The 23,585-nt window shown below is 38.2% G+C and overlaps 1 protein-coding gene across 2 annotated transcripts in view; it reads right to left on the reverse strand.

The window, feature by feature from the left end:
* The window catches only part of rcan2 (regulator of calcineurin 2), a 79,260-nt gene that overhangs the window by 15,518 nt on the left and 40,157 nt on the right, over window positions 1–23,585 (reverse strand). The window contains exons 1-3 of one of the 2 annotated variants that reach the window (XM_065256199.2): window positions 22,282–22,533; window positions 9,503–9,676; window positions 9,213–9,384 (exon numbers count right to left, since the gene is read on the reverse strand). In XM_065256199.2, the coding sequence (XP_065112271.1) occupies window positions 9,213–9,384; window positions 9,503–9,676; window positions 22,282–22,368 (433 nt within the window). In that variant the 5' untranslated portion in view covers window positions 22,369–22,533. Of the gene's footprint in view, window positions 1–9,212; window positions 9,385–9,502; window positions 9,677–22,281; window positions 22,534–23,585 lie in introns of those variants that run through there. The other variant, XM_065256198.2, reaches the window with a different exon arrangement.

The raw sequence follows: 23,585 nt of genomic DNA on the forward strand, positions 1-23,585 counted from the left end.
TGATATATATGTTTATATATTTAAAAACATTTTCTGGAAGGCATTAAACTTTTGTGAACATCATGAACAATGGTAGCCTGGTCCAACCAGACTCTCGTACATTCATTTCATTTGTACAGAGAGTCTGGCCACGCTCCATTGCAAAGCATTACGTCCTCTAAGGAGGGTCCTCTGTTGAAGTTTAAAACTATTGGATCTGCCCAGAGTCACTCAGGATCTGCCATAGGCGATCGCTAACGTGTGGTCGTGACGTATATCATGCACCGAAACTGGCCGGAAACAACAAGTCAGAATAATCAGACCAACAAAACTTAGCAAACCTGGTTCTTGCTCCGGCTTTAACTTCTGTATATTCGGCAGTTTTGCAACAATGGACCGAATAGCTTTTCTCACATCTTTCTCCGCTGCCATTACTGAACTACAACTCAAACTGACGCACGACCTCAACGTCATCATTCTTAGCCGCCCCCCTCTGTTCGCTGATTGGTCCTGCAGATTTTTGCAGGAGAAAACGAAACTCTACAGAGCGGTCCCAGACGTAGTACTGAAGCGAAATGAAAATTAAGCGGAAGCACATAGGAGGGCGGAACAATGGTGGCGCTGGCTGGCAATTTTTTTTTAACGCTGGCGGTGAAAGAGTTAAGTAAATTCCTAAGTAACACTTGTTACTTTTGTCCCGCTGCTAATACTGTTGAATTGTTGAAATTTTATATTATTCTAATTTGATTTAATTTAATTTTCGTAGTGTTTAAACTGTTTTAATTTTTTTTATTCCCAATTCAAGTTTGTACTGTCAGGTTGCTATTAAAACATTTGATGAATCGGATATTCAAAATGAAAATGTAATTTAATAATTTTTTGCAAAGATAAACGTCAAAAACAAGTGTAACATAAAAATCTGTCTTGTATTGTTGTGTTACTTTTGTCCCGGCTGAGGGGGTCGAAAGTAACAATGCGTAACTTATGTTCAAAGTGAAATAATAAAACAGGCAGTTCTGGCTCTTTGTTCTCATTGGTTGAAACACGTTCTTAGCCGTGATAAAATACCCGGGTAAACCCATGGTTCAGACCGCATTACATATCACTGTGCCACTGTTGCTGCGTACTGATTTATGAAAATAAACACCATAGTCTTTAATCATATTTTTAATTTGTCTAATTGCACAATTAATGGCGATATATCCAGATAAATGTCAATAAATATTGTTGAGTCATCTAATCAATAAAGAGAAAATGCTCCCTGAGGAGTTTCTACCTCAAATTCATATTTCCGCTATCCACTGGGTGGCTCTCTTACCCAACTTAAACTCTGAGGCATTCAATCAACACTAAAACAGCGTGTTTTGATCATGGCTCTGAATCTGATCTCTTACAAAAGTTCTTCACAAAAATTGAATTATCTCTGCTTTTAGTTGAAAATTTGAGAGGTGATAAGAGAACGAATGAAAGTAAGATGAAACAGTTTTGTTGTTGTTGTTTATAAGCGGATGGTCTGTTCTTTAATTTGATATTTTATGTTTATTTGAAGAAGATCATTTTTCTGTAAGGCATTAAACTAAAACTGGGTGGCATCTTAAAAAAAAAAAAACGCTGACGGGGGAAAGAAGCATATTTGATCATCATTTCAACAGTTACACGATATAAATGTTAATGTATAAATTAGATTAATGTTATAATTTAGATTTATAAAAATAAACACCGCAGTCTTAAATTATATTTTTATTTTGTCTTTGCTGCGTCTGTGTTGGTTGGGAACTGCGCTCTGTTTCAGTCACACTTGAATCTGAGAAACTACTTTAATTGGCGGAAGAGTAATATTTGTACTAATATAATTACAACTTATTTGTTTTATTATGAAATCCTGCTATGCATATGAAGTAACCGTTTTATAAAAGCAATAAGCCCCGCAAAGCAGTGGGATTACAGTGCATTTTATAACAGCTAAGGGGCGTTGTTAATAAAATGCACTGGTAACCCACTGCTTCTTGGAGCTTATTGCTTTATTATACTGAAGTCGTTTTACATTTGTTCAGAATTCCAGCTGGTACTGATAGACCACTTGTGAGTTAGTTAAAAATATATTTTTGTCTAAAACATTATCTTTTAAAAATGTTTTTTCTGAGAACTTTTGCCCCTGCTTTCCCCTATTGTAAGTCCTGTAATGTCCTCACTGTTCTCAATAGACATTTGTATAGAAATAATATTCCCTATGTATATTGCAATGACTTATGTTTATAAATAAATAAGCTTTCCATTGATGTTCGGTTTGGTAGGATAGGACAATATTTGGCTGAGTTACAACTACAGTATTTTCCGTACTATATGTCGCACTTTTTTTTTTATAGTTTGGCGGGTCCTGGAACTTCAAAATTGATAATGATAAATAGATTTTTGATATAGCAAGAAATTTACAAAATATCTTCATGGAACATGATTTTTACTTCATATTCTAATGATTTTTGGCATAAAAAATTTTACCCATGCAATGCATTGTTTGCTATTGCTTAAAATATACCCGTGCGACTTATGACTGGATTTGTGGTCCAAGGTCACGTATAATTATACAATAGTTTAGCGTTAGCTTGTATGTCAAGCTTTAAGGTGTGCAACCTTCCGTCTCATGCTTACCTAAACAGCTCCTTTCTAAGCCCTGCACGGCACACATGCTTGGCTCCAGGTCTTTTATCTAAGCATCCACAGATGCAGCAGGAATATTTCATTAACTGCTATTGGTTTCTCGGGGTGAATCGGCTGGGTATGTGCCTTGTAAACAGGGCAGGGAACAACAAAAAGCATTGCTTTAATGAGCTTGAGAGCATGTGTGTGCATTGTTGTACTGTACAATTTCAGTGTGACTCATGTGGAGACAGCATCTCCAACACAAAATTGTGTATGGAAACAGAGAAACGCACACAGACACGCACGTTTAACAATGGAAAAAGCTTCCTTTCACAACAACCACAATCATTATTGCCATCCAACAGCAGTGTAACACAGTCAAAGGGCCTCATTCAGAAAATGCGGCGCCAAATTTGTGTACATCAAATGTTTCACAGAAAACATGCGTACGCCTCACTTTCAGATGTGATATAAATCGCAAACACTCCTCGGAAGAGGCTGTGAAACAACATCATCCTGGAGTGATGGAGTGCTTTCTTTATCCTTCTCTGGGATTACGCAAGAGCATGTGAACGACTCTTACACAACCTTACAGTATGTTTATGTATACAGTACAGTACTACACCAGCATGCATTTTCCATCAAGTTGGTTGTTTTATAAATCTCAGGGGTCTGGGGTGTGTCCTTGACCCCAATAAGAATTAATGCACCCCTCAAAGTCACTGCTTGATCAACCTTAACTTTAAAGTAGCCAAAGTTGGTTAAGACTCATTGCGTTACATACAGCTGTTCTTTTTTAATGTAAAGCAGTATGAATAGTGCCTTAAAAACACTGACTTATTTGTTTACATGAGGCATAACTCCATTACATAAATAATGTAGGTTAAAACATTAGATTTATGCTTGAACATCTCCCGTAGTTATTTAGAGAGACCCAGAGATAGAGATTTAAAATTCAACAGGATGTTTTCATGGGATTTTGAAATTGATCCCTTGAGGGTTTGATGGCTGAGAGTCCATAATGCCAAGTCCTGTTGCATAATTTAAATGTTCCTACTTCATAATCCCCAAACGCCTTTTTACACTGTCAACTAAAAATAGAGCAAACAAACAGTGGGTGACATTCAATATTGACCTGGTTTCATAAGAGATGTACCGCCAACCACGGCATTTAGGCCTGGATTCCTGGAGCCTGGTTGTGTACCGCGGTAAGCCTCGTGCAAAGCATGCTCAAAGCTGCAAAACCAGGCCAAAAAGATGGCCAACATGTGTCAAACAGCTGTTCAGATGATTCTTTGCCAGGAAAGCAGACGGATCAGAAATAAATTAGTGAAATTACCGGATTCTCTTATGAGTGTAAAAAGTCTCTATGATGGATTTGCTGTTGTTTAGTCTAAAACAGCTGTGAACATTACTGATGATAACAATGTCGTTTTGTTTTGATTTTTGGAAAAAGTCCTGCAGATAGAGGGAATAAACATACAGTAATGGACGCTAATTAAAGTTGGCATGATATCGATTGTCGATAAAGTGAAATTTTGGATTCTTAATGCAAATTTGTACAGCATTTAAAACTGATATGCTAACAAAAAATCCCTTTTAAACAAAGTTTAATATTATGATCTAAGGCTTTGTCCACACGAAGCCGGTGCATTCCCTATCCGATCATTTTTTTCCTCATTCTAAAATAATAATCCGTAAACACGGCGTCGTCTCAAGAAATATCTGCGCACACACGAAACCACTGAAACCGACTGAAAGCGGTGTAGTATATATTCCAGACCAGTATGGGGCGCTATAATTCTGCCACAGATATACACTATACACGGAGAAGACGACTTTGAGCATGCGCATAACCTTGCGCGCTGTATACGAACCAAGAAGAAGAAGTGATGGCGAACGCAACAACTTTAAGAGCAAGAGTGGAGTCTTTCTCCTGGTTGTCTTCCGCGGTGGATCAAAGAGCATGTGGCGTATGGTGTTGTCCATTATCGCTTGTTGCTCACCACAATTGCATAGAAGCAATAGATTTTGCTGTAATAAAGCTAGTAGGCTTAGTAGCTTCTGTAGCACAAACACAATCATGTAGTCCGCCATTATTGTTGTTGCTGTTACGTGTGACGCTGCCGACACGTGATGTGATGACGTTTTCGCTTCACAAAATATACGGATTGGCTGTATACACAAAACCGCAAGGGTGTCGATTTCAGATTTATCCACTTAAGGACCCGGTTTCAAAAAAATAGCGGTTCCAGTCTCCCAAAACGCCGGATCCATATGGACGAAACGCCAATACGATAAAAAAGTGTATACGTATACATTGATACACGTCTCCGTGTGGACAGCCCCTAAAAGATGTTGAGTTTTTTAAAGATATGAACAAACCAAACTGATGCTTTAAATGAACTTACAAAAATCCAAATGTGTATTGAAGCCACCCAGCAGAGATTGGGTTTGTCCATGTGTTGAAATATAATTTAGTGTAATATAAATAAAACACATTGGGCCCTATCTTGCACCCAGCGCAATTGACTTTGTCAGTGACGCATGTATTATTAGTATTTTGCACCGGCGCACGTCGGCAAACTAGGGAATGAACTTGCGCTCCCTGGGCGGTTCAGCGCAAAAAAGGAGGCGTGTTGCGGCGCAAACCAACACTGACGCTATTTAGCAGTTTCAAAAAACAATTGCGCCACTGACCATAAAAAAACTAGTCTAAAGTCAGTGGCGCGTTGCGCGTGGTTCATTATGCTATTTTAAGGGCGCATGCTTGACCATAATGTATAGCATGCACAACGCGCACACACTTTGCTTATCTAATCTACACAGATGCAACAGTTATTGTAAAAATTGTTACAATAAATTGTTACAATAAAAAATATTAACACATGAGAAGATAAGGGGATTCAAAGTGGTGAGCATTGTGTTGATAGTTTTTAATTATTGTGTGGCTGCGTTAAAAAATTCTCATGCAAATAACGATTAAAATATTTAATAAGTTTGTTGTGTGGCTGTATTACGTTTATTTTATGTAAATAATAATTAAAATGTTTTCATAAGAAACCTTAATGTATATGAACTTGATTTGTAAGTGTTCTTTGGGGTTGGACCTTGCTTGCGTTTCTTGGGTCCGATTTCAAAGCCCCCAAACCCATTCAGCGGTGAGGGTGGATGCAGATCTGTGTAGAGGCAGATCCACCTCCCGTTACACGGCGTGCCCGATTTATGCTGGCAAGCTTGGGATTCCCCCGTCTCTTGACATCATTGTAGCGCTTGCGGTGCAACGTCCTGGGGATGCCAGCTGATGAGACAATTGCGGCTATTTCCTCTCACACCTGTTTAATCGACGCTGATTTGGGCCGGTTTCTCCCATCCCCAAACAAAACAACTTCTCTGTCGTTGACTGCTCTTACAAGAACGTCGGTCTCCTCGGCTGTGAACCGCTCCTGGCGTGCGCCTGGTAAATCCGTCATAATAATAGCAACCCGCCATGGAACTTGCGCACTTGCGTTTAAAGGGAATGTTGGATAGCGTTCTGATTGGTTTATTTGACGTTACGCCCAAACCACACCTATGAATAATGAACCTACTTCAGACCAACCCCTTATTGATTTGCGCCTGGTGCAAGAGTTATTTCTCCCGCCGGGAAGATAGCAACAGCACCCAAGATCCGCCCACAAACTCACTTGCGCTTTGCGCTTCGCACTTGCGTTTCAGATCGTTAAAATAGGGCCCATTATATTAACACAATTTTTATTTGTCTATTTTGGTTGGTTTTAATCATTATTGCAGAATAACTAAGCTGATGTCTGGGTCTTGCAGGGAGTATATTTAAAATCCAATTGAAACTCCAGACCGTATTGTTTATATGAGGTCATTGGAATGGATCTGCTGCTGTTATTACTCTGAGACGATATTCATTAGGCAAGAGTCAATATTGGCAGATCTTCGGTCGTAATGCATTATGCATGGGTTACCTAGTAAAAGCAGGTCAGTGGGCTATTTCTAGCATGTGCAATACATATCAAATGCATCATATGCCGGCCCTGTAACATAATGGCTGTAGGTTTGACATTAATTTGAACCATTTATGCCACTATACTCTTACAGATAAAGGTTTCTCTGGTTGTATTTCATATCATTTTAAATGGATTTAATGTGATGCCCCGAGAAACTCCACTGAAAATTGTTAGTTGCTCATTAACTGGTGACTGAAGGTCCACAGACCCAGGAGACCACACATTCGAAAAGGTCACCCATCTGAGCTTTGTGTGTTTATTTAATTAGAGATAGCAGGAGAGCTAAAATGTAAAAAATATATTCTTATATATTTTACTGGCTACCAGTTGCTGCACTTTCACAGACAGTTGCTGTTAAGGGTGTGGTGAGATCTCGTGCGACAAGATCTCGTGAGATTTGAACGCCATGCTGGGACTATTTTCGGGCAGTGCGTAATATCATTGTGCCTTCTGCAGCCGTGTTACGACAGCAAAGTCCTTGATTATTACGCCAGAATGAGAGTATAGTTCCTAGCCATATCTGCCTAGAAAATCACAACTTTTAATTTTCCGTCAGTCTTAGTACACAATGCAACTATAGATGAGTCAAGTTTTAAATAGGAAAAATATTGAAACTCTTTGGTTATTTTTTAGCGTGATGCTAATGGTCTAATCAGATTTGATGGATTATGCTTAGCTATGCTAAAAGTGCTAGCGCCAGACCCGGAGATCAGCTGAATGGATTCCAAAACTGTAAAAATCAAATGTTTAACTCTAGGGGAGCTGGAAAATGAGCATATTTTCAAAAAAGTGGAGTGTCTCTTTAAGAGAGTACAGTATTTACAGGCATGCTGAATCCCTACTATAGGTTTGTGTGTGTGGTCCATACCAAACATAGCACCCTGTCCACATTGTCAAACACACAGATAAGAAACATCTTCATAGCTGGCCTAATCAAAACACACCACAGACTCACAGGCACTTACAGTAACAATTACACACACGCACACGCACACACACACACACACACACACACACACACACACACACACACACACACACACACACACGCACACACACACACACACACAGATGAAGGTCACCAGAAGAGATATCTATGATTGGGTGATGTTATCACCTCTACCGCGTTAAGAGGACAATTTAAGACAATGGCTGAGCATAATGGATAGTGATGTGTAGCATTTTCTAATGAAAAACAGTATTGCTCAGATGTTGCTCTTTAAAGGGATAGTTCAGCCAAAAATTAACATTTTGTCATTTACTATCAACATCACTCTCATGTTGTTACAAACCTGTAAAAATGTCTTTGTTCTGATGAAGTTGAAGGAAGATATTTTGAGGAATGTTTATAACCAAACCAATAAGAAGCCCCATTGACTTCCAGTATTTTTTTTTATCATACTAAGGAAGCCAATGGGGCTTCTTATTTTGGGTGATCTATCCCTTTAATAGCTTGGGAGACGTATTTAAGTCCTGCTCTTTTGTACTGACTTCGTCTCAGATGTTAAATTAAATAAAATTACACAAATGAGACTATTCTTAAAGGGGACATTTTAGAAGACGTTTTTAAGATGTAAAATAAATCTTTGGTGTCCCCAGAGAATGAATGTGAAGTTTTAGCTCAAAATACCCCATAATTTATTAAAACATGTTAAAATTGCCACTTTGTATTTGTGAGCAAAAATGTGCCGTTTTTGGGTGTCCTTTAAAGTGCAAATGAGCTGTTCTCTGCACTAAATGGCAGTGCTGTGATTGGATAGTGCATATTAAGGGGCGGAATTATCCCCTTCTGACATCACAAGGGGAGCCAAATTTCAATAACCAATTTTTTCACATGCTTGCAGAAAATGGTTTACCAAAACTAAGTTACTGGATTGATCTTTTTCACATTTTGTAGGTTGATAGAAGCACTGAGGACCCAATTATAGCACTTAAACATGGAAAAAGTCGTAATGTGTCCCCTTTAATAAAGTATGGGGAGGTTTCCCAGACAGGGTTTAGATTAATCCAGGACTAGGCTTTAGTTATATTGGGCCATTTTGGAAGTTTTTACAAACAAACCTTACAAAAAACATTACTGGTGTCTGTGCAACTTGAGACAAAACAATGGCACTGATGATATGACAGTGCAAAGCATTTTTAAATTAAGGCAGCTCAAACGTGCATTTAAGTTTGGGACTAGGATAATCCCTGTCTGGGAGACCGCCCCTATAAGTATCTTCCTTGGAAGAATATAATGAGAAATTATTGTTTATATGGAAATCACTGACTTTTTTCCTACTATGAAAGTGAATGGGGCTCATGATCAGTTTGTTTACATTCTTCAAAATTTCTTCCTTCGTGTTCAATTTATACAGGTTTGTAAAACATGAGAGTGAGTAAATAATGACAGAATCTTCATTTTTGGGTGAACGGTCCCTTTAAAAAAAAGTATTTTTTTGAATAAACTATTGTATAGTTACCCTAGGATTAAACCTTTATTTTGATAAAGTTAGTAAAATGTCTAAAGTGGACTACTGAAATAAAGTGTTATCTCAGTTTCGACAAAGTTTGATGTGATGAGTTGTTTCTGACCTGGGCCGAGTTTAGCAACTGCATACAGCAGGTCGTAGTTAATAACCGGTTTGGCTTCATCGATCTGTTGCCAGCCTACTGGTGGTGAGCCAGGAGGGGAGATGAGAAACTGTTTTGAAGGCTGGGGAGGAGCCAGGTGTAAATTATCTCCTTCAGATGCTGGGTTCTGCACCTGAGAGCCAAAGAATAGAGATACTTAATAAGAACATTTGGTGACAACTATGTGAGGTGCGTGATAAGTCTCTGAACTGTATCTTTTTTATAGTATGCAAGCTGAAGTCAATTCTCACCTGGGCAAAGTAAAGTTTAAGTTTTTTTCCTCTGAATGGTGTCTCATGCAGTTCTATTCTGGCGCTTGCTGCTGCTTTGGGATTACTAAAGTTGATTCGTACACGTCGGAAGCTCTTAAACTGCTGGAATGTCACACCTTCATCGTACGCGAGGAAAAGCGCCTCGAACATTTCCTGAAAGACAAAAAAAAGAAGGGAAATAAATGGAGATGAATATTCCGATTCTGTCCACGAGCAAATGTCAAAGCATGAATAATTCAGAGAGGACAACGAAAGTCAAGCAAGCAATAAGAAAAGCTTCACACTGGCCCAGAAACAAGCATGAGCAAGGCCAGTATGGCGATATCAATTTTATCAGGGCCATAAGAAAATAACTGCTATTAGTGTCAGTGTATCACAGAGTGAACATCATTGTATTGTTTTATAAGACAAAGCTTTTTGTACTGGAGAGAGAAAATATGCTCATTTGCCAGCTCCCCTAGAGTTAAACATCTGTTTTGGAATCCATTCAGCTGATCGCTGGGTCTGGCGGTACCACTTTTAGCATAGCTTAGCACAATCCATTTAATCTGATTAGACCATTAGCATCGCACAAAAAAATAACCAAAGAGTTTTGATATTTTTCCTACTTAAAACTTGACTCTTCTGTAGTTACATCGTGTACTAAAACCATGTTACGGCAGCAAAGTCCTTGATTATTACGCCAGAATAAGAGTATAGTTTATTAATTTTTTTTTTTGATTGGGACAGTGCATGTTAATGAACAAGCATGACAATCATACATCTAAACATGCCGGATTGTAGCGAAACGCTAATTTCCATCTGTAGTCCCAAGAACTAAGATCACACTAGTTCCTAGACATATCTGCCTAAAAAATCGCAACTTTTAATTATCAGTCAGTCTTAGTACACGATGTAACTACAGAAGAGTCAAGTTTTAAATAGGAAAAATATCCAGGGTTCCCACACTTTAGTTAAATTCAAATTCCCTTAATATCGAAACTCTTTAGCGTGATGCTAATGTTCTAATCAGATTCAATGGATTATGCTAAGCTATGCTAAAAGTGGTAGCGCCAGACCTGGAGATCAGCTGAATGGATTCCAAAAAGGTAAAAATCTAATGTTTAACTCTAAGGGAGCTGGAAAATGAGAATATTTTAAAAAAGTGGAGTGACATTTACAAAAAATGTCATCAGATGTGCATAGGCTATCACAATCCTGACATCATCTACACATCATATAGTACATAGTGATTATATAATGACAGAATGTTTAAGTTATCACTTATAATATAGTGAATGTCCTCTATAATTATACATTAAAGATTATAGAGATGATGGATGGATCGCTGGAGCAGCTTTACTCAGCAGCTTCAACTGGCCAAACACCTTGTATCCTGTCACAACCTGTAAAAAACCTCTAGTCTTTTCATCTCCGTTCCAAGAGTGACTGTCCCTGGAGATGACAGCTGTGGATGTGTCGTGTCAGGATGTGAGGTGTGCATCAGCAGTGACAAGCGGGCCGTCTCTCAATGATGCCAGATGAGTTTATGAGAATGTTGGGCAGCATATGTGCAATTCTATATTTTGCTTTGTGATTCACCCTAAAATTTTAAAGGAACACGCCCACATTTTGGGAATTTAGCTTATTCACCGTATCCCCCAGAGTTAGATAAGTCCATACACACCTTTCTCATCTTCGTGCGTGCTGTAACTCTGTCTGACGTACCCCCCGCTAGCTTAGCTAAGCACAAAGACTGGAAGTGAATGGCTCCAGCTAGCAAACTACTCCCAATTAGTGACAAAATAACGCGAACATTTTCCTATTTATGTGTTGTGATTTGTAGAGTCACATCGTGTACAAATAACAAGGTCAAATGAGACACAGCCATCTTTTAACCATATACATACTGGGAACTATATTCTCAGAAGGCGAAGCACTGCTACCTGAGCACGGTTTGGTTTGGATAGTGTGAGTGCGCCCTTAGAGGTGTACTTTTTGAAAGGGTATTGCCCTGGTGACAGCTCAGTGACAGCTGTCCGCAGTAGCCCCCATACCTCATTCACTATAAAGGAACATTTGTGTAGCTCTGAAGTGGCTTTTTCATTACTCAAAGACAATACTATTTACAGATAATATTTCTAAAATGTAATTCCTAAAATTTCTTTTAAGAAATAATAATAGACCCAAATGAGACAGGTTTGATATACAGCATGAGTAGAGCTCTTAAATGAATGTACCGGTAGATTAAATATCTCGCCCTCTTGAGATCTCTTCTACAAATCAATAAGTTGGAGGATAGTTAGGAGTTCAATACAGCAAACGATTGCCACTGAGTTACATTGAAAACCTTTCACAAACGTTTCAAAGCTGAGCATTTGTTGTGGAAAAAACGACATTCCTTTACAAATATGGACACTAAGATGAAGGATGAGGATGTGGGGTTATAGATGGAGTGGAATATTTTGCTCCAACTTTCTAAAAATATGCCTCTATCTAATCAGAAAGGATCTGGGTATGTTGGGATAATATTTCAGCACTTTAATGTAGCTATAAACTGCACAGCAAGGACAATGTGGCAGCTCTGCATGTTTTTTAAGAGCTGGTTAGTTTCCTATTATGTGTGCTTCGCAGATAATCACTTTATAAGGAAGTGATTTAATCCCACTGGGCAACATTCATCCATTTCTGAATAGTTTTTTTTTTTTTTGCATGATTCATTAGTATTTATGTATTTATATATGGAACATCTCAAAAGTAAAACATTACATTAACGCATTAAACATAAACGTGTATCCAAAGCGACTTACAGAGCAAACGGTGCTATATAGCACCAAAAGTGGTACTTTGCTCGTAATCATAGAAGAACCGTTTTTAGTGCAATATAGCACCGGTGTAACACCTGTGTAGAACCATATAGTGCTATGTAGAACCATATGTGGTGCTATATGGCCCCTATTTGGTTCTACACAGGTGCTTTACAGGTGCTTCACCGGTGCTATATGGCACTAAAAACGGTTCTTCTATGATTACGAGCAAAGAACCACTTTTGGTGCTATATAGCACCGTTTGTTTTTAGAGTGTATACATTTTTATCAGTATGTATTGTTGTCTGGGTTCGAACCTTTGACCTTTTGGGCTGCTACACAATGCTCTACCACTGAGCTATACAGGAGATACATTATGAAAAATACGCTGTTATGTACTGTATAGCCACAACATGAAAAAGAAAGTGAATCATGTGTTTTGAAAGCTGACGTAAGGACAAGCACACATAAGCAACCTGTGTTGACGTCCTGCATGATCTCAATCCAATAATGCATGAAATTACTGCGGTGCAACACACTAAGTTACCAGCTTTCTGCCATCAGTGATAAGAAAGATGCTAAAAATAACATATCACTTAACTTCAGATTGATTAGGGGATGGAAAAACTGCATCAACTGACAATACTAAGACATGCAAAACATGCATGAGATATGAAACCCTGTCTGTGAATCCAGGCTTATAATCTATTAGAGCATCAAAGTATACAGACATGACTTCTTTAACATTAATTTCAATCTTAATCAATAGTAAAGATATCAAGGTTATATTTTTACAGAATGTTTTTTAAATGATGATTTTTTTTAATTCACCATAAATGATTTTAGCTGGGTTTTCATATACAGTATGAGCAGCACAGGCTCCATTAGAATCAAGCAGCTGTACTTCATATCTACAAAAAGCGAGGTGTTATGATGTTTCTCTCTTCTTTGAGGGCGGTGTGGTATGCATGCGGGCATTAAAGCAATTACAGCTGTTCCTCAGCCAAGCCGTGTGTTTACTGTTCATTTAGCGGCATGCAAAAGGTCCTTAACAGGGGGTGGAAGAAGAAAAACATAAACTGAGTCTAACCTTAACATTCATCTCGAAATGAATGTCAAATTTAACAGTCCCCTGCTTTTAATTGAGTCCAGATCCTCTGTTTGCTGGGAGATGAATTAGCCTCATATAGGGAAGGAGGAAAGGGGAGCTTTTTAAAAACAGTCTTCCTCTTCATGGAGAAACGCTATTTATCTTAAACCGATTCCTCAGCCAGATCCCCTTAAGCGCTTCATGTTCGTGTTCAACTTTGACCTCGGCTAAATATAACTTCTTAAAATGTGCAACTATAAAACATCATAATGCTCCTCTTGGGAATACAAGCTTAAAACTGCAGAGATGAGTTTTAGCACTGGGATCGTATTTTCGTAGCATTCGAGACAATCTATCAGATGCTGAAAACATCTGAAAATAAATATTACTGGGGAAATGGTACTCAGTGGAGTATAACATTATGTCTGAATATGCGTGAAGCGACAGATTTATCTCCTCCACCTAAATCTGAGTTTTTGTCCTTACCCAATGTAACAAGGGACAGCATGTATGTACATTTTATTGCTCAGTGTGGTTACACTTTTAAAGAGATTGGGTGTTTTTAAAGATTTCATTTATATTTCATTCAAATGTCAATTTTTTTTTAGGTTAAGGCTAGGGATCGACCGGATTTTTGAGTGCCAATCCCGATTTTTGTTTCATCAGCCTTAGCCGATGACCGATACAGGCTGCTGATTTTCTTGAGCCGATATTTGGAGCCGATACTGCTTTTGCTCACTCAATTAACATCATAAAAATGACACGATGATAACATTTATTGAACTTAAAACTATACTATATTTAACAAATAGTAGAAACAGTTGAGGGTGCAATGGAACCATCTTTCGATGTTGTCATGTTTTTAGTCACATGACCTGCAATCGCTTGCAGCTTCTAGCACTCTGTCTGTAAATAATGCCAGAAAAAAAAAATCGGCGAACACGGCAGCCACGTATCGGTTGATGCCGATACACATAAAACTCGCAAATATCGGCTTATCATTAGTTAAGGCCATTGACAGGTATTTTATCCAAACTGACTTACAGTCCATTCAAGCTTTATGTTCCCTGGCGATAAACCCATGACCTTTGTGGTGCCAATGCCAATTCAGATACTTTAACTCTTTCGCCGCCATTGACGAGATAACTCGTTAATTAAAGGGGACAATGAATGAAAAAACATTTTCACCTTGTCTTTGATGAATAATGGTAGTCTACCCGCATTCACGAACACACAAAAGTGCTAGACATGCTAAACATCTCAGTCTCATAGAAATTCCTCTTTTAGAAATGTCAGCCAGAAAACGACCCAATCTGAAGAACTGATGCTTATGACATCACAGGCATCTAACTGCCCCTCCACTTTAAAATAATTGCCAACATTTTTTGAGTGGCAGCAAAGTCAGCCAATCAGTAATGAGATTGCAAGTTAAGCCAGTAGGGGGAGCCAAATAGGTGCAAAACCACTTGTTTAAAATCCCCCACCCTAATAGAGCTATCTGAGAGAGGTTTTTAGGAAGCTTCTAAGGCATTACAGACCCAAACAAAAAATTTTTGTCTACATGTCACATCACAGAACAAGCATAAATACCCCGTTCAATCATTCTATGTCACCTTTAAGAGAAAACGCTTCCCTGCCAATGACGCACTTCCACAACTTATACAACCCAGAAGTAGCGCCTCACGTGAAAGAGAAAGAACTCTGTGTATGTTTTAAAGATCGTTCTGCTTCTGATCTCTATCAAAAGTCCTTCACAAAAATTGAATTATCTCAGCTTTTTGTTCAAAATTGGGTGTTTTTGAAGAAACCTATACCCTTATTTGAGAGGTGATAAAAAGAGAACTAATGAAGGAAGGATGAAACGTTTTTTTTTTTTGTTTGAAAGCAGAGGGTCTGTTCTTTCATTTGATATATTGTTTGTTTATATATTTAAAGAAGACCATCTTCTGGAAGGCATTAAACTTTTGTGAAAATCATGAAAAATGCTGGCGCTGGCTGGCAACTTTTTTTTAAACGCTGACGTGGAAAGAGTTATAACATGTAGCAAGATTTCTGGTGGGCCAAAACAATGGTTTCTAACTAAAACAGGGAAAGTTTTGAAACATTTTGGCAGTATGTTTAAATGAAAATGACGTTTCGGGGTCGACAAACTTTTGAAGATGGGTTTCCAAGTGCAAGTTTTTGATAACGACACCTGTGCTGTGTCTGTGTAAACTACATAAACTCAAATGTGTAATAATGGTGATGTCATGCGGATGTGTTAATTCAGTCTATAGGCATTCATGAGTATAGACAAAACATTACCCAGTCTCACGAAAATACGTACCTTTAGACCGTTTCTTCGGCCGCACGTGCGGTGACGCGATAAGCGTCTGGTCCGAACTTTACTTGTGGTTTCTGTTTTGTTTAATGGTGTGACTAGTTGCTGAAACTGAATTCTTAAACAAATACCTAGTTGAAAATAACAAATGTTTTGGGTTCCTATGTAATCTACGTGTTGTTTATTTTGCTTGTTATATAAATAACTACTTTAAAAGGACTTTGTTGTTATTCATTCTTCGCAGAGTTTACCGGAAGATACGTGATGACCACTAAAGCCACGTGTTTATGTTGTTACTGCTGAAATCGTCTATAGTCACGTAAATTTTAGATTCTTTTTCGTAATACTGTCACGAATTTCCGCGTTTTATTAGTGACCATATCACGAATTTCGGTTTACATGTCATTGTCACGTATTGGTAACTAAGCTGCTTTTTCCTATTTTCAAACCATTTTTGCTTCGGTTTAGGGTTAGATTTGGTGTTTGCATTAGGATGTCACTTTAATTATTGGTTTATACTATTTTTTTCAGATTTATTTTTTTATATTTTCTGATTTTTAAATCATTGTTGCCTGGCGTTAGGGTTGGGTAAGGATGTCATTTTATGTAAATCTAACCCTAAACCGAAACGACAATGGTAAGAAAATAGGACAAAACAGTTACCAATACGTGACAATGACGTAAACAGAAATTCGTGATAGTATCATGAAAAAGAATCAAAAATTTACGTGACTATAGGTACGTAATTTCGTGAGACTGGGCTGCCAAAACAATAATCGCAGCCTACAGGACTGTGTTTGTGCTGTTTATTAACGCTTCTCTGACAAAGTTTACTAAATTTTGACGCTTAAAGGTTAACTTGTATTAAAAAACCTAGCTCGTTGTCCATTTAAACAAAACAATTTGATGCTTTTGCCTTCTTGATTGCTTTTATATGTCAAAGAATAACCCAGTAATTTAGTTTTGGTAAACCATTCTCTGCAAGCATGTGAAAAAATAGGTAATTGACATTTGACTCCCTTTGTGATGTCAGAAGGGGATCATCTTAATACTGCCCCTTAATCTGCAGTATTTAACCAAGGCACTGCCATTTAGTGCAGAGATCAGCTCATTTGCATTTTAAAGGACACACCCAAAACCGGCATGGCACATTTTTTCTCACATCTACAAAGTGGCAATTTTAACATGCTATAATAAATTATCTATATGGTATTTTGAGATAGGACTTCACATACGTACTCTGGGGACGGTAAGGTTTATTTTACTTTTATTAAAAGTCTTGTGAAATGTCCGCTTTAAAGTAGCCTGAGAAGAGAATAAATAAGCGAAAGTTTTATTTTACACTCTGTAACTATTTTCATTATATCTAAGAGAAAAAACTGAGATATTACTAAAGTATACATCCCAGGGTTTAATAATAATAAACCGTGACTGATCCTTGCAGTCTGAAGATTCCAGATGAGAAGACTCAAATCACGAGTAAAACAAATTGGTCTGTGATTTGATAGTCTCTGGCATGACAAAAGAGAATGATCTCATTTTGCAACATAAGATAATGGCCAACATTAAACCGCAATCTATTTCAAGAGTCTGGCACTAACAAGCAGTGGACAATCAAATGCTTCTTGATAGTTCCCTCAGTCTGCAAAGGACGGAAAAGTACTGATCTAATATTTGGATGACTATTCGTTGAACCGTTATGACAGGAAATTAAGTCTTTGCTGAAGAGTATAAGATGTCCGCACTGTTATTAGAAGAAGCAGGTCACCTCCGTGACACACAGAAAAAATGAAAGTGACCTTCTGACTTGCAACATTCCCTGCGAGGAGCAAATAAATGTGAAAAGCACAGAAGACCTGCCGCTCTTCCTGCTTTTACTCAGCATTAGGAATTGAGCTCCAGTCACGGCACAGACTGGGAAACTTGAGAGGCAGGACAAGAAACAGGGAGGATGAAAACACTGCATGTTCTTATTATAATCATTAGCAGTGATGCTTATGGGGAGTAGCGGCCGGTGACTTATTTTTTCCAGGGCGCACGATGCGAAGTTCGTCACAACATGCATGTAGCCCGTCATATGTGTGTTTCGTAATTTTTAAATATGTGTTCTGCGCATCGAGTGATCCTATGTGCATCACGTGTCTTGTCAAAATAAGTGCCTGCTGCAGATGCGTCTCAAGGGTTTATGATAAAAGAGACGCTCACGGTTGCCAGATAATCGCATAATCTCATGCGTAATCAGAGTTTACCGGTAAGGGAGTGTCTTGTTTGTATTTTGTGAACGTGAGTGTCTCTTTTATCATAAACGGTTTAGACGCATGTGCAACAGGCACTTATTTTGACAAAACACCTTGTGCACATGGTTCACATGTTCACAAATTTTGAAACACGAGCAAAACACATGACACTCCAACACATATTTTGAATTTGCGACTCTCTGAAGAGCAGTCACGAGCAACCACTGGTATCATTCAAGTACAGCAACCAAAAAACAGACCGGCCCAACGGTAATTCTCCTGGTCCTCTCAATTAGCCAATCAGGGAGTGTCTCATACCTTGTTGCATAGAAATATCTTGGTTGTGTTGTAAACAACTCATTGGTTCACATTATTTAAGTTACACAAAAAACACATCCTCGCTGTAAGTCATTTTGAATAGTTGTATAAAATTCAATAAAATCCTAATGTAACCAAGTCCCATTCTAGATCCGCTCTGAAAAACATTACAGACGTGGATTTTTCCTTTGTAAATGCTTCCATGATGACAAAAATTCCTTTCTATTTCTATTCCCTCTTCTCCAGACAGATGGATCTTTGAAAACATTCCTTACATTTTACAGTAAAATACCAAACATAGTCGCTATGCTGTCAGGTGACAAAATACACCAAAGATCTCTCGGGCTCCACCAGATTTGGCCACGAAGGTATTATACAAGGACATTTTACTGCTCCCAGACGTGAACCATTAGAGCTTGAACGTAAACACCAATCCAAGTAAAGCATGTGACATCAATAACGACCCTGAAGGTCTGGACAGGAAGATGCGAGCATCACAGAATTCAGAGAAAGATGGGGAGAGGGGCAGAAAAATGATGCACCGCGAAGAAAGTGATTTTTCCTAATGAATGGTGTGTAGTGTGAATGAAAGAGCTGTCACAACAACAGTGTGACTCATTGCATACCTGCTCACAGACAAATACCTCTGAGTGCAATATAACCAGCGGGTAGCAGCAAAACATTCGACAGAAAATCATTTAAAGAGGCCAGTTTACAAGAACATTCACTCGAAAGACACGAGATGAAACGTTCCTCTGTTATTACAGTAGAGCACAAGGTTTTAGTTCACAAGCTTTACAAAGTCTTTATCTGAGATCACACAGGACAAAATAAAAGCACAGCAATGATCATCCTAAACAGCAATGATCATTTATATTGAATAAATAAAGTTTTTTGGACGAAAGAGAAACTGGTGATCTCACGTTTCTCAGAAGTGTTTTAGAAAAAAATCTCTCAACAATATATCAAACTGATCTCAAATTTCATTGAAAGATTTTTATATGGACTCATTTCTTAACAAATTCTAGTCATAATATGTAACCCTGGGGGCGTATTACAGAAACATTCTATCTTAGGTATTAACTTAAGATATGATGTGTTAAGTTAAGATTTTTCACAAATTCATATTACAGAAGCAAATCTTAAATTGATTTAGGATTCTCATCTTATTTCACCAAATCTTATCTCATCTCTAGTTAGGAAATCCCAAATCGCTTAATCATGTTCGGCTATCAACTGTCATGTCTGTTACCAAGCAACCAGCAATGCGTGAGCTGCTGCTACAGTAAACAAAAGAATTGTCCTTTTAATTTCAATGGGCCAGAAAAATACATTTTATTAAATTCATAGTAATCATAGTCTGTGTCTTTCTGTATTAGTGTTTTAGCACATCATCTATCAGTTACCATTCAATTTAAACATTTAGCAAATGTGACTTACAAAAATTAAAAAAATTATTCTTCCTAAGTGCTAGGATACTATTGTACATTTCAACATTTGATAGAGACATGACAAGAAATAGATGCTGAGTCAAGTGTGTACTGTATTCTCCCGCAGCTCTATCATAATGTGATTGTTTCAGCTGGCTCTCATTAAAGTTTTAAGTTAGGACACGTGTGAGGTTACCCTAAAGTTAAGACTGTTTTTAGGATGTTTTGTCAAGTTAGGATGCTTCTGTAATACCGCTTTCCTATCTGCAGTTAAGATAAGATAATGCATTTAGGAACATCATTCTGTAATAGCTTTTGTCTTAAATGAGGTCCTAACTGAAATTACCATGGTTACCAAACAGTTAAGATAAGATTTTAAAGTTAGGACTTTTCTGTAATACGCCCCCTGGACTACAAAACCATAAGGGTATTTAAAAAAAAAAAGAGATTTATACATTATCAAAAAAAGAAGAAAAAAGAAATAGGCCTTCTTCCATTGATGTATGGTTGGTAATGCTGCGTTCACACCAGCCGCGTTTGAGGCATCAAGCGCGAGTGATTTCAATGTTAAAGGGGACAGAGAATGAAAAACCATTTTTACCTTGTCTTTGTTGAATAACGGTAGTCTACCCGCATTCACAAACATACAAAAAGTTCTAGACATTCTAAACATCTCAGTCTCATAGAAATTCCTCTTTTAGAAATGTCAGCCAGAAAACGGCCCAATCTGAAAAACTGATGCTTATGACATCACAGGCATCTAACTGCCCCTCCACTTTAAAATAATTGGCTACATTTTTTGAGTGGCAGCAAAGTCAGCCAATCAGTAATGAGATTGCAAGTTAAGCCAGTAGGGGGAGCCAAATAGGTGCAAAACCACTTGTTTAAAATCCCCCACCCTAATAGAGCTATCTGAGAGAGGTTTTTAGGAAGCTTCTAAGGCATTACAGACCCAAACAAAAAATTTTTTGTCTACATGTCACATCACAGAACAAGGATAAATACCCCGTTCAAGCATTCTATGTCACCTTTAAGTCAATGTGAAGACACGTTGACGTCTGGAGGTCTCGCAGCGTGAATGAGGCATTTAGTGCAGTGCGGTAGACGCGATTCCGCCTCGTTCGCGCAAATTGAGCGTTGTCGTGGGAAACGCGCTGGTTGAAAATTTTGAAATTTGGTGGGAAAATGTGCCACGTTAACCCCTCCCATGATGCGAATTTCCATGAAAATGTCTCCATGATTAGAATTTCACACGCGAATGAAGCGAGTAAACTCAAAATGTTCAAGCAGCAAACTAGACACGGTAGACGCGAATTCGACGCCTCAAACGCGGCTGGTGTGAACCCACAGTTAGGATTAGACAACATTTTGCGAAGATACAACTATTTGAAAAATCTGGAATCTGAGGGTGTAAACAATGAAAATATTGAGAAAATCACCAATGTTGATATTTGAAATCACCTAAACATACATGCCCCTACCCCAATAGAATCTGGACCTTCTTTTGATAGACCCGTCCCACACATACGCAACCCAGGCAACGATGTCGGTTAGTAGACACGCACCTTACTGCTGATTGGCTACAAGTGTGTTTTGGTACTCGGCCCGACCGCTTTTCAATATTTTACTATGTTCTTACATCAACTTGAATGAATTAATACATACCTACTGTATGTTTTTTCAATGCGTGCACTTTTAATCTTTGTACAGCGCTTCTTGAATGTGTTAGCATTTAGCCTAGCCCCACCCATTCATTCCTATGGCTCCAAACTAAAGTTTTATTTTGTGCCACCATACTCACTCGTGTAACTACTCATGTAACAGTCTTTAAATAGGGAAAACATGGAGGTGTTTGGTGGCTTCTAAATGCATCCCTGTTTGGAGCCATAGGAATGAATGGGGCTAGGCTAAATGCTAATACATTCACGAGGCGCTGTGCAAAGATTAAAAGTGCACGCATTGAAAAAAAGATAGGTATGTATTAATTAAAAGTTAAGGTAAGAAAATTGTAAAATATTGAAAAACGGTGCTGTTTTCCTTTAAAGTTGTCCAAATGAAGTACTTAGCAACACATATTACTAATGATAAATACATTTAAATTTACAAAATATCTATATTTTTCTCCTAATGATTTTTTGGCATAATGTATTGTTTGCTACTGCTACAAATTTATCTGTGTTACTTATGACTGGGTTTGGGGTCCAGGGTCACATATTAGTATTACATCTCTTTATTCTCTTAAATGTCAACAATTGTCTTATTTGTGCATATTAAATTTAAGACAAATGTTAGAGACCAAATCTTCTTTTTGGAGGGGATTACATTTTCATCTGAGATAAAGTTGAAACCAAATTCACATGACTAAAACATCTTATGTTGTGTACTTTATTTTAAAGCATCCAGTCTGAATTTACTGTTCCCCCTCAAGTCTAAACATTTTAACCCTTCTTTATTTGTACTTCAAAATGATGAATGAGCCAGTAACATCGCCTAAATCTCTCTCTAAATCAGCTAGACTCACACTCATCCATATATCCTAAAAAAAACATGCAGTCACGCTTGATGTTCCTGCCCTACCTTGACCTCTTGATAGGTGAACACTTCCACGTCCACCGCACAGGCGATGAGGGTGGAGATATTACAGTCCACGCTTCTGGAGGGCATGCTGGCCTCACTCAGCGTTCAGAGATGTCCGGCCCCTGACAGACAGTGTGTGCGGAGCGTGTCTGGATGCACGCGAGCCTCTGTGTTTAGATGTGCTGGTTTCCTGCTCTGAAGAGCTTGCTGTAACTCTGAGCGTGTGTGCGCTCTCGGCAGTTCTGCAAGAGCGGGCGGGCGGGCGAGCTAGTGAAGCGCAACCCCCCCCTACTCACTCGCTCCATGCGATGACATCACTGCCTCTTTTATGAATGCTTGCTCGCCAAAGCTGCGCTTATTTAGTCATACACTACATCCTATTCCTCTTACCAAATAAGAAATTGCACATGAGATGCATTTGATATCTCTGTAAAATGAAAGGAAAACTTTGCTTAAAGGGACACTCCACATTTTCCAGCTCCCCTAGAGTTAAACATTTGATTTTTACCTTTTTTGAAATCCATTAAGCTGATCTTTTAGCATAGCTTAGCATAATCCATTGAATTAGACCATTAGTGATATTATGCAGCGCCTGAAAATAGTACCCTTAGTAACTTTCAATAGCAGGGGACTATTTTCGGGCAGTGCCTAATATCACTACGCCTGCTTGCAGCTATGTTACAGCAGCAAAGTTCTTGATTATTACACCAGAATGAGAGGATAGTTCCTAGCCATATCGGCCTAGAAAATTGCAACTTTTAATTTTCTGTCGGTCTTAGTACACAAGGTAACTACAGAAGTGTCAAGTTTTAAATAGGAAAAATATCCAAACTCTTTGGTTATTTTTTTAGGGTGATGCTAATGGTCTAATCAGATTCAATGGATTATGCTAAGCTATGCTAAAAGTGGTAGCGCCAGACCCGGAGATAAGCTGAATGGTTTCCAAAACTGTAAGGTTTAACTCTAGGGGAACTGGAAAATGAGTATATTTTCAAAAAAGTGGAGTATCCCTTTAAGTCTTCTATACATCTCAAAGAAGAAGAAAAATACCCACAAATCACAAAAAATGTCTCCATTGGGGTTTCCGAACGCATCAACAATGTCACAAACTGAGCTCAGATTTTAAAGTCTGCCTTCAAATGTCAATATAACATCTCCAACAGCTTATTATTGAATGTCTGTCTCCCTCTTACAGTATTTGTGTCACTTAGTCAGATAGTGGCAGGCAATATATTAGTGGCAAGGTTGGCTGATGGTTACAAAACAGGACAGCAGTGTGACTCAGCACTGCAGATTTATAAGCA

This window comes from Paramisgurnus dabryanus, chromosome 12, assembly GCF_030506205.2.
Source record: "Paramisgurnus dabryanus chromosome 12, PD_genome_1.1, whole genome shotgun sequence".
Lineage (NCBI taxonomy): Eukaryota > Metazoa > Chordata > Actinopteri > Cypriniformes > Cobitidae > Paramisgurnus > Paramisgurnus dabryanus.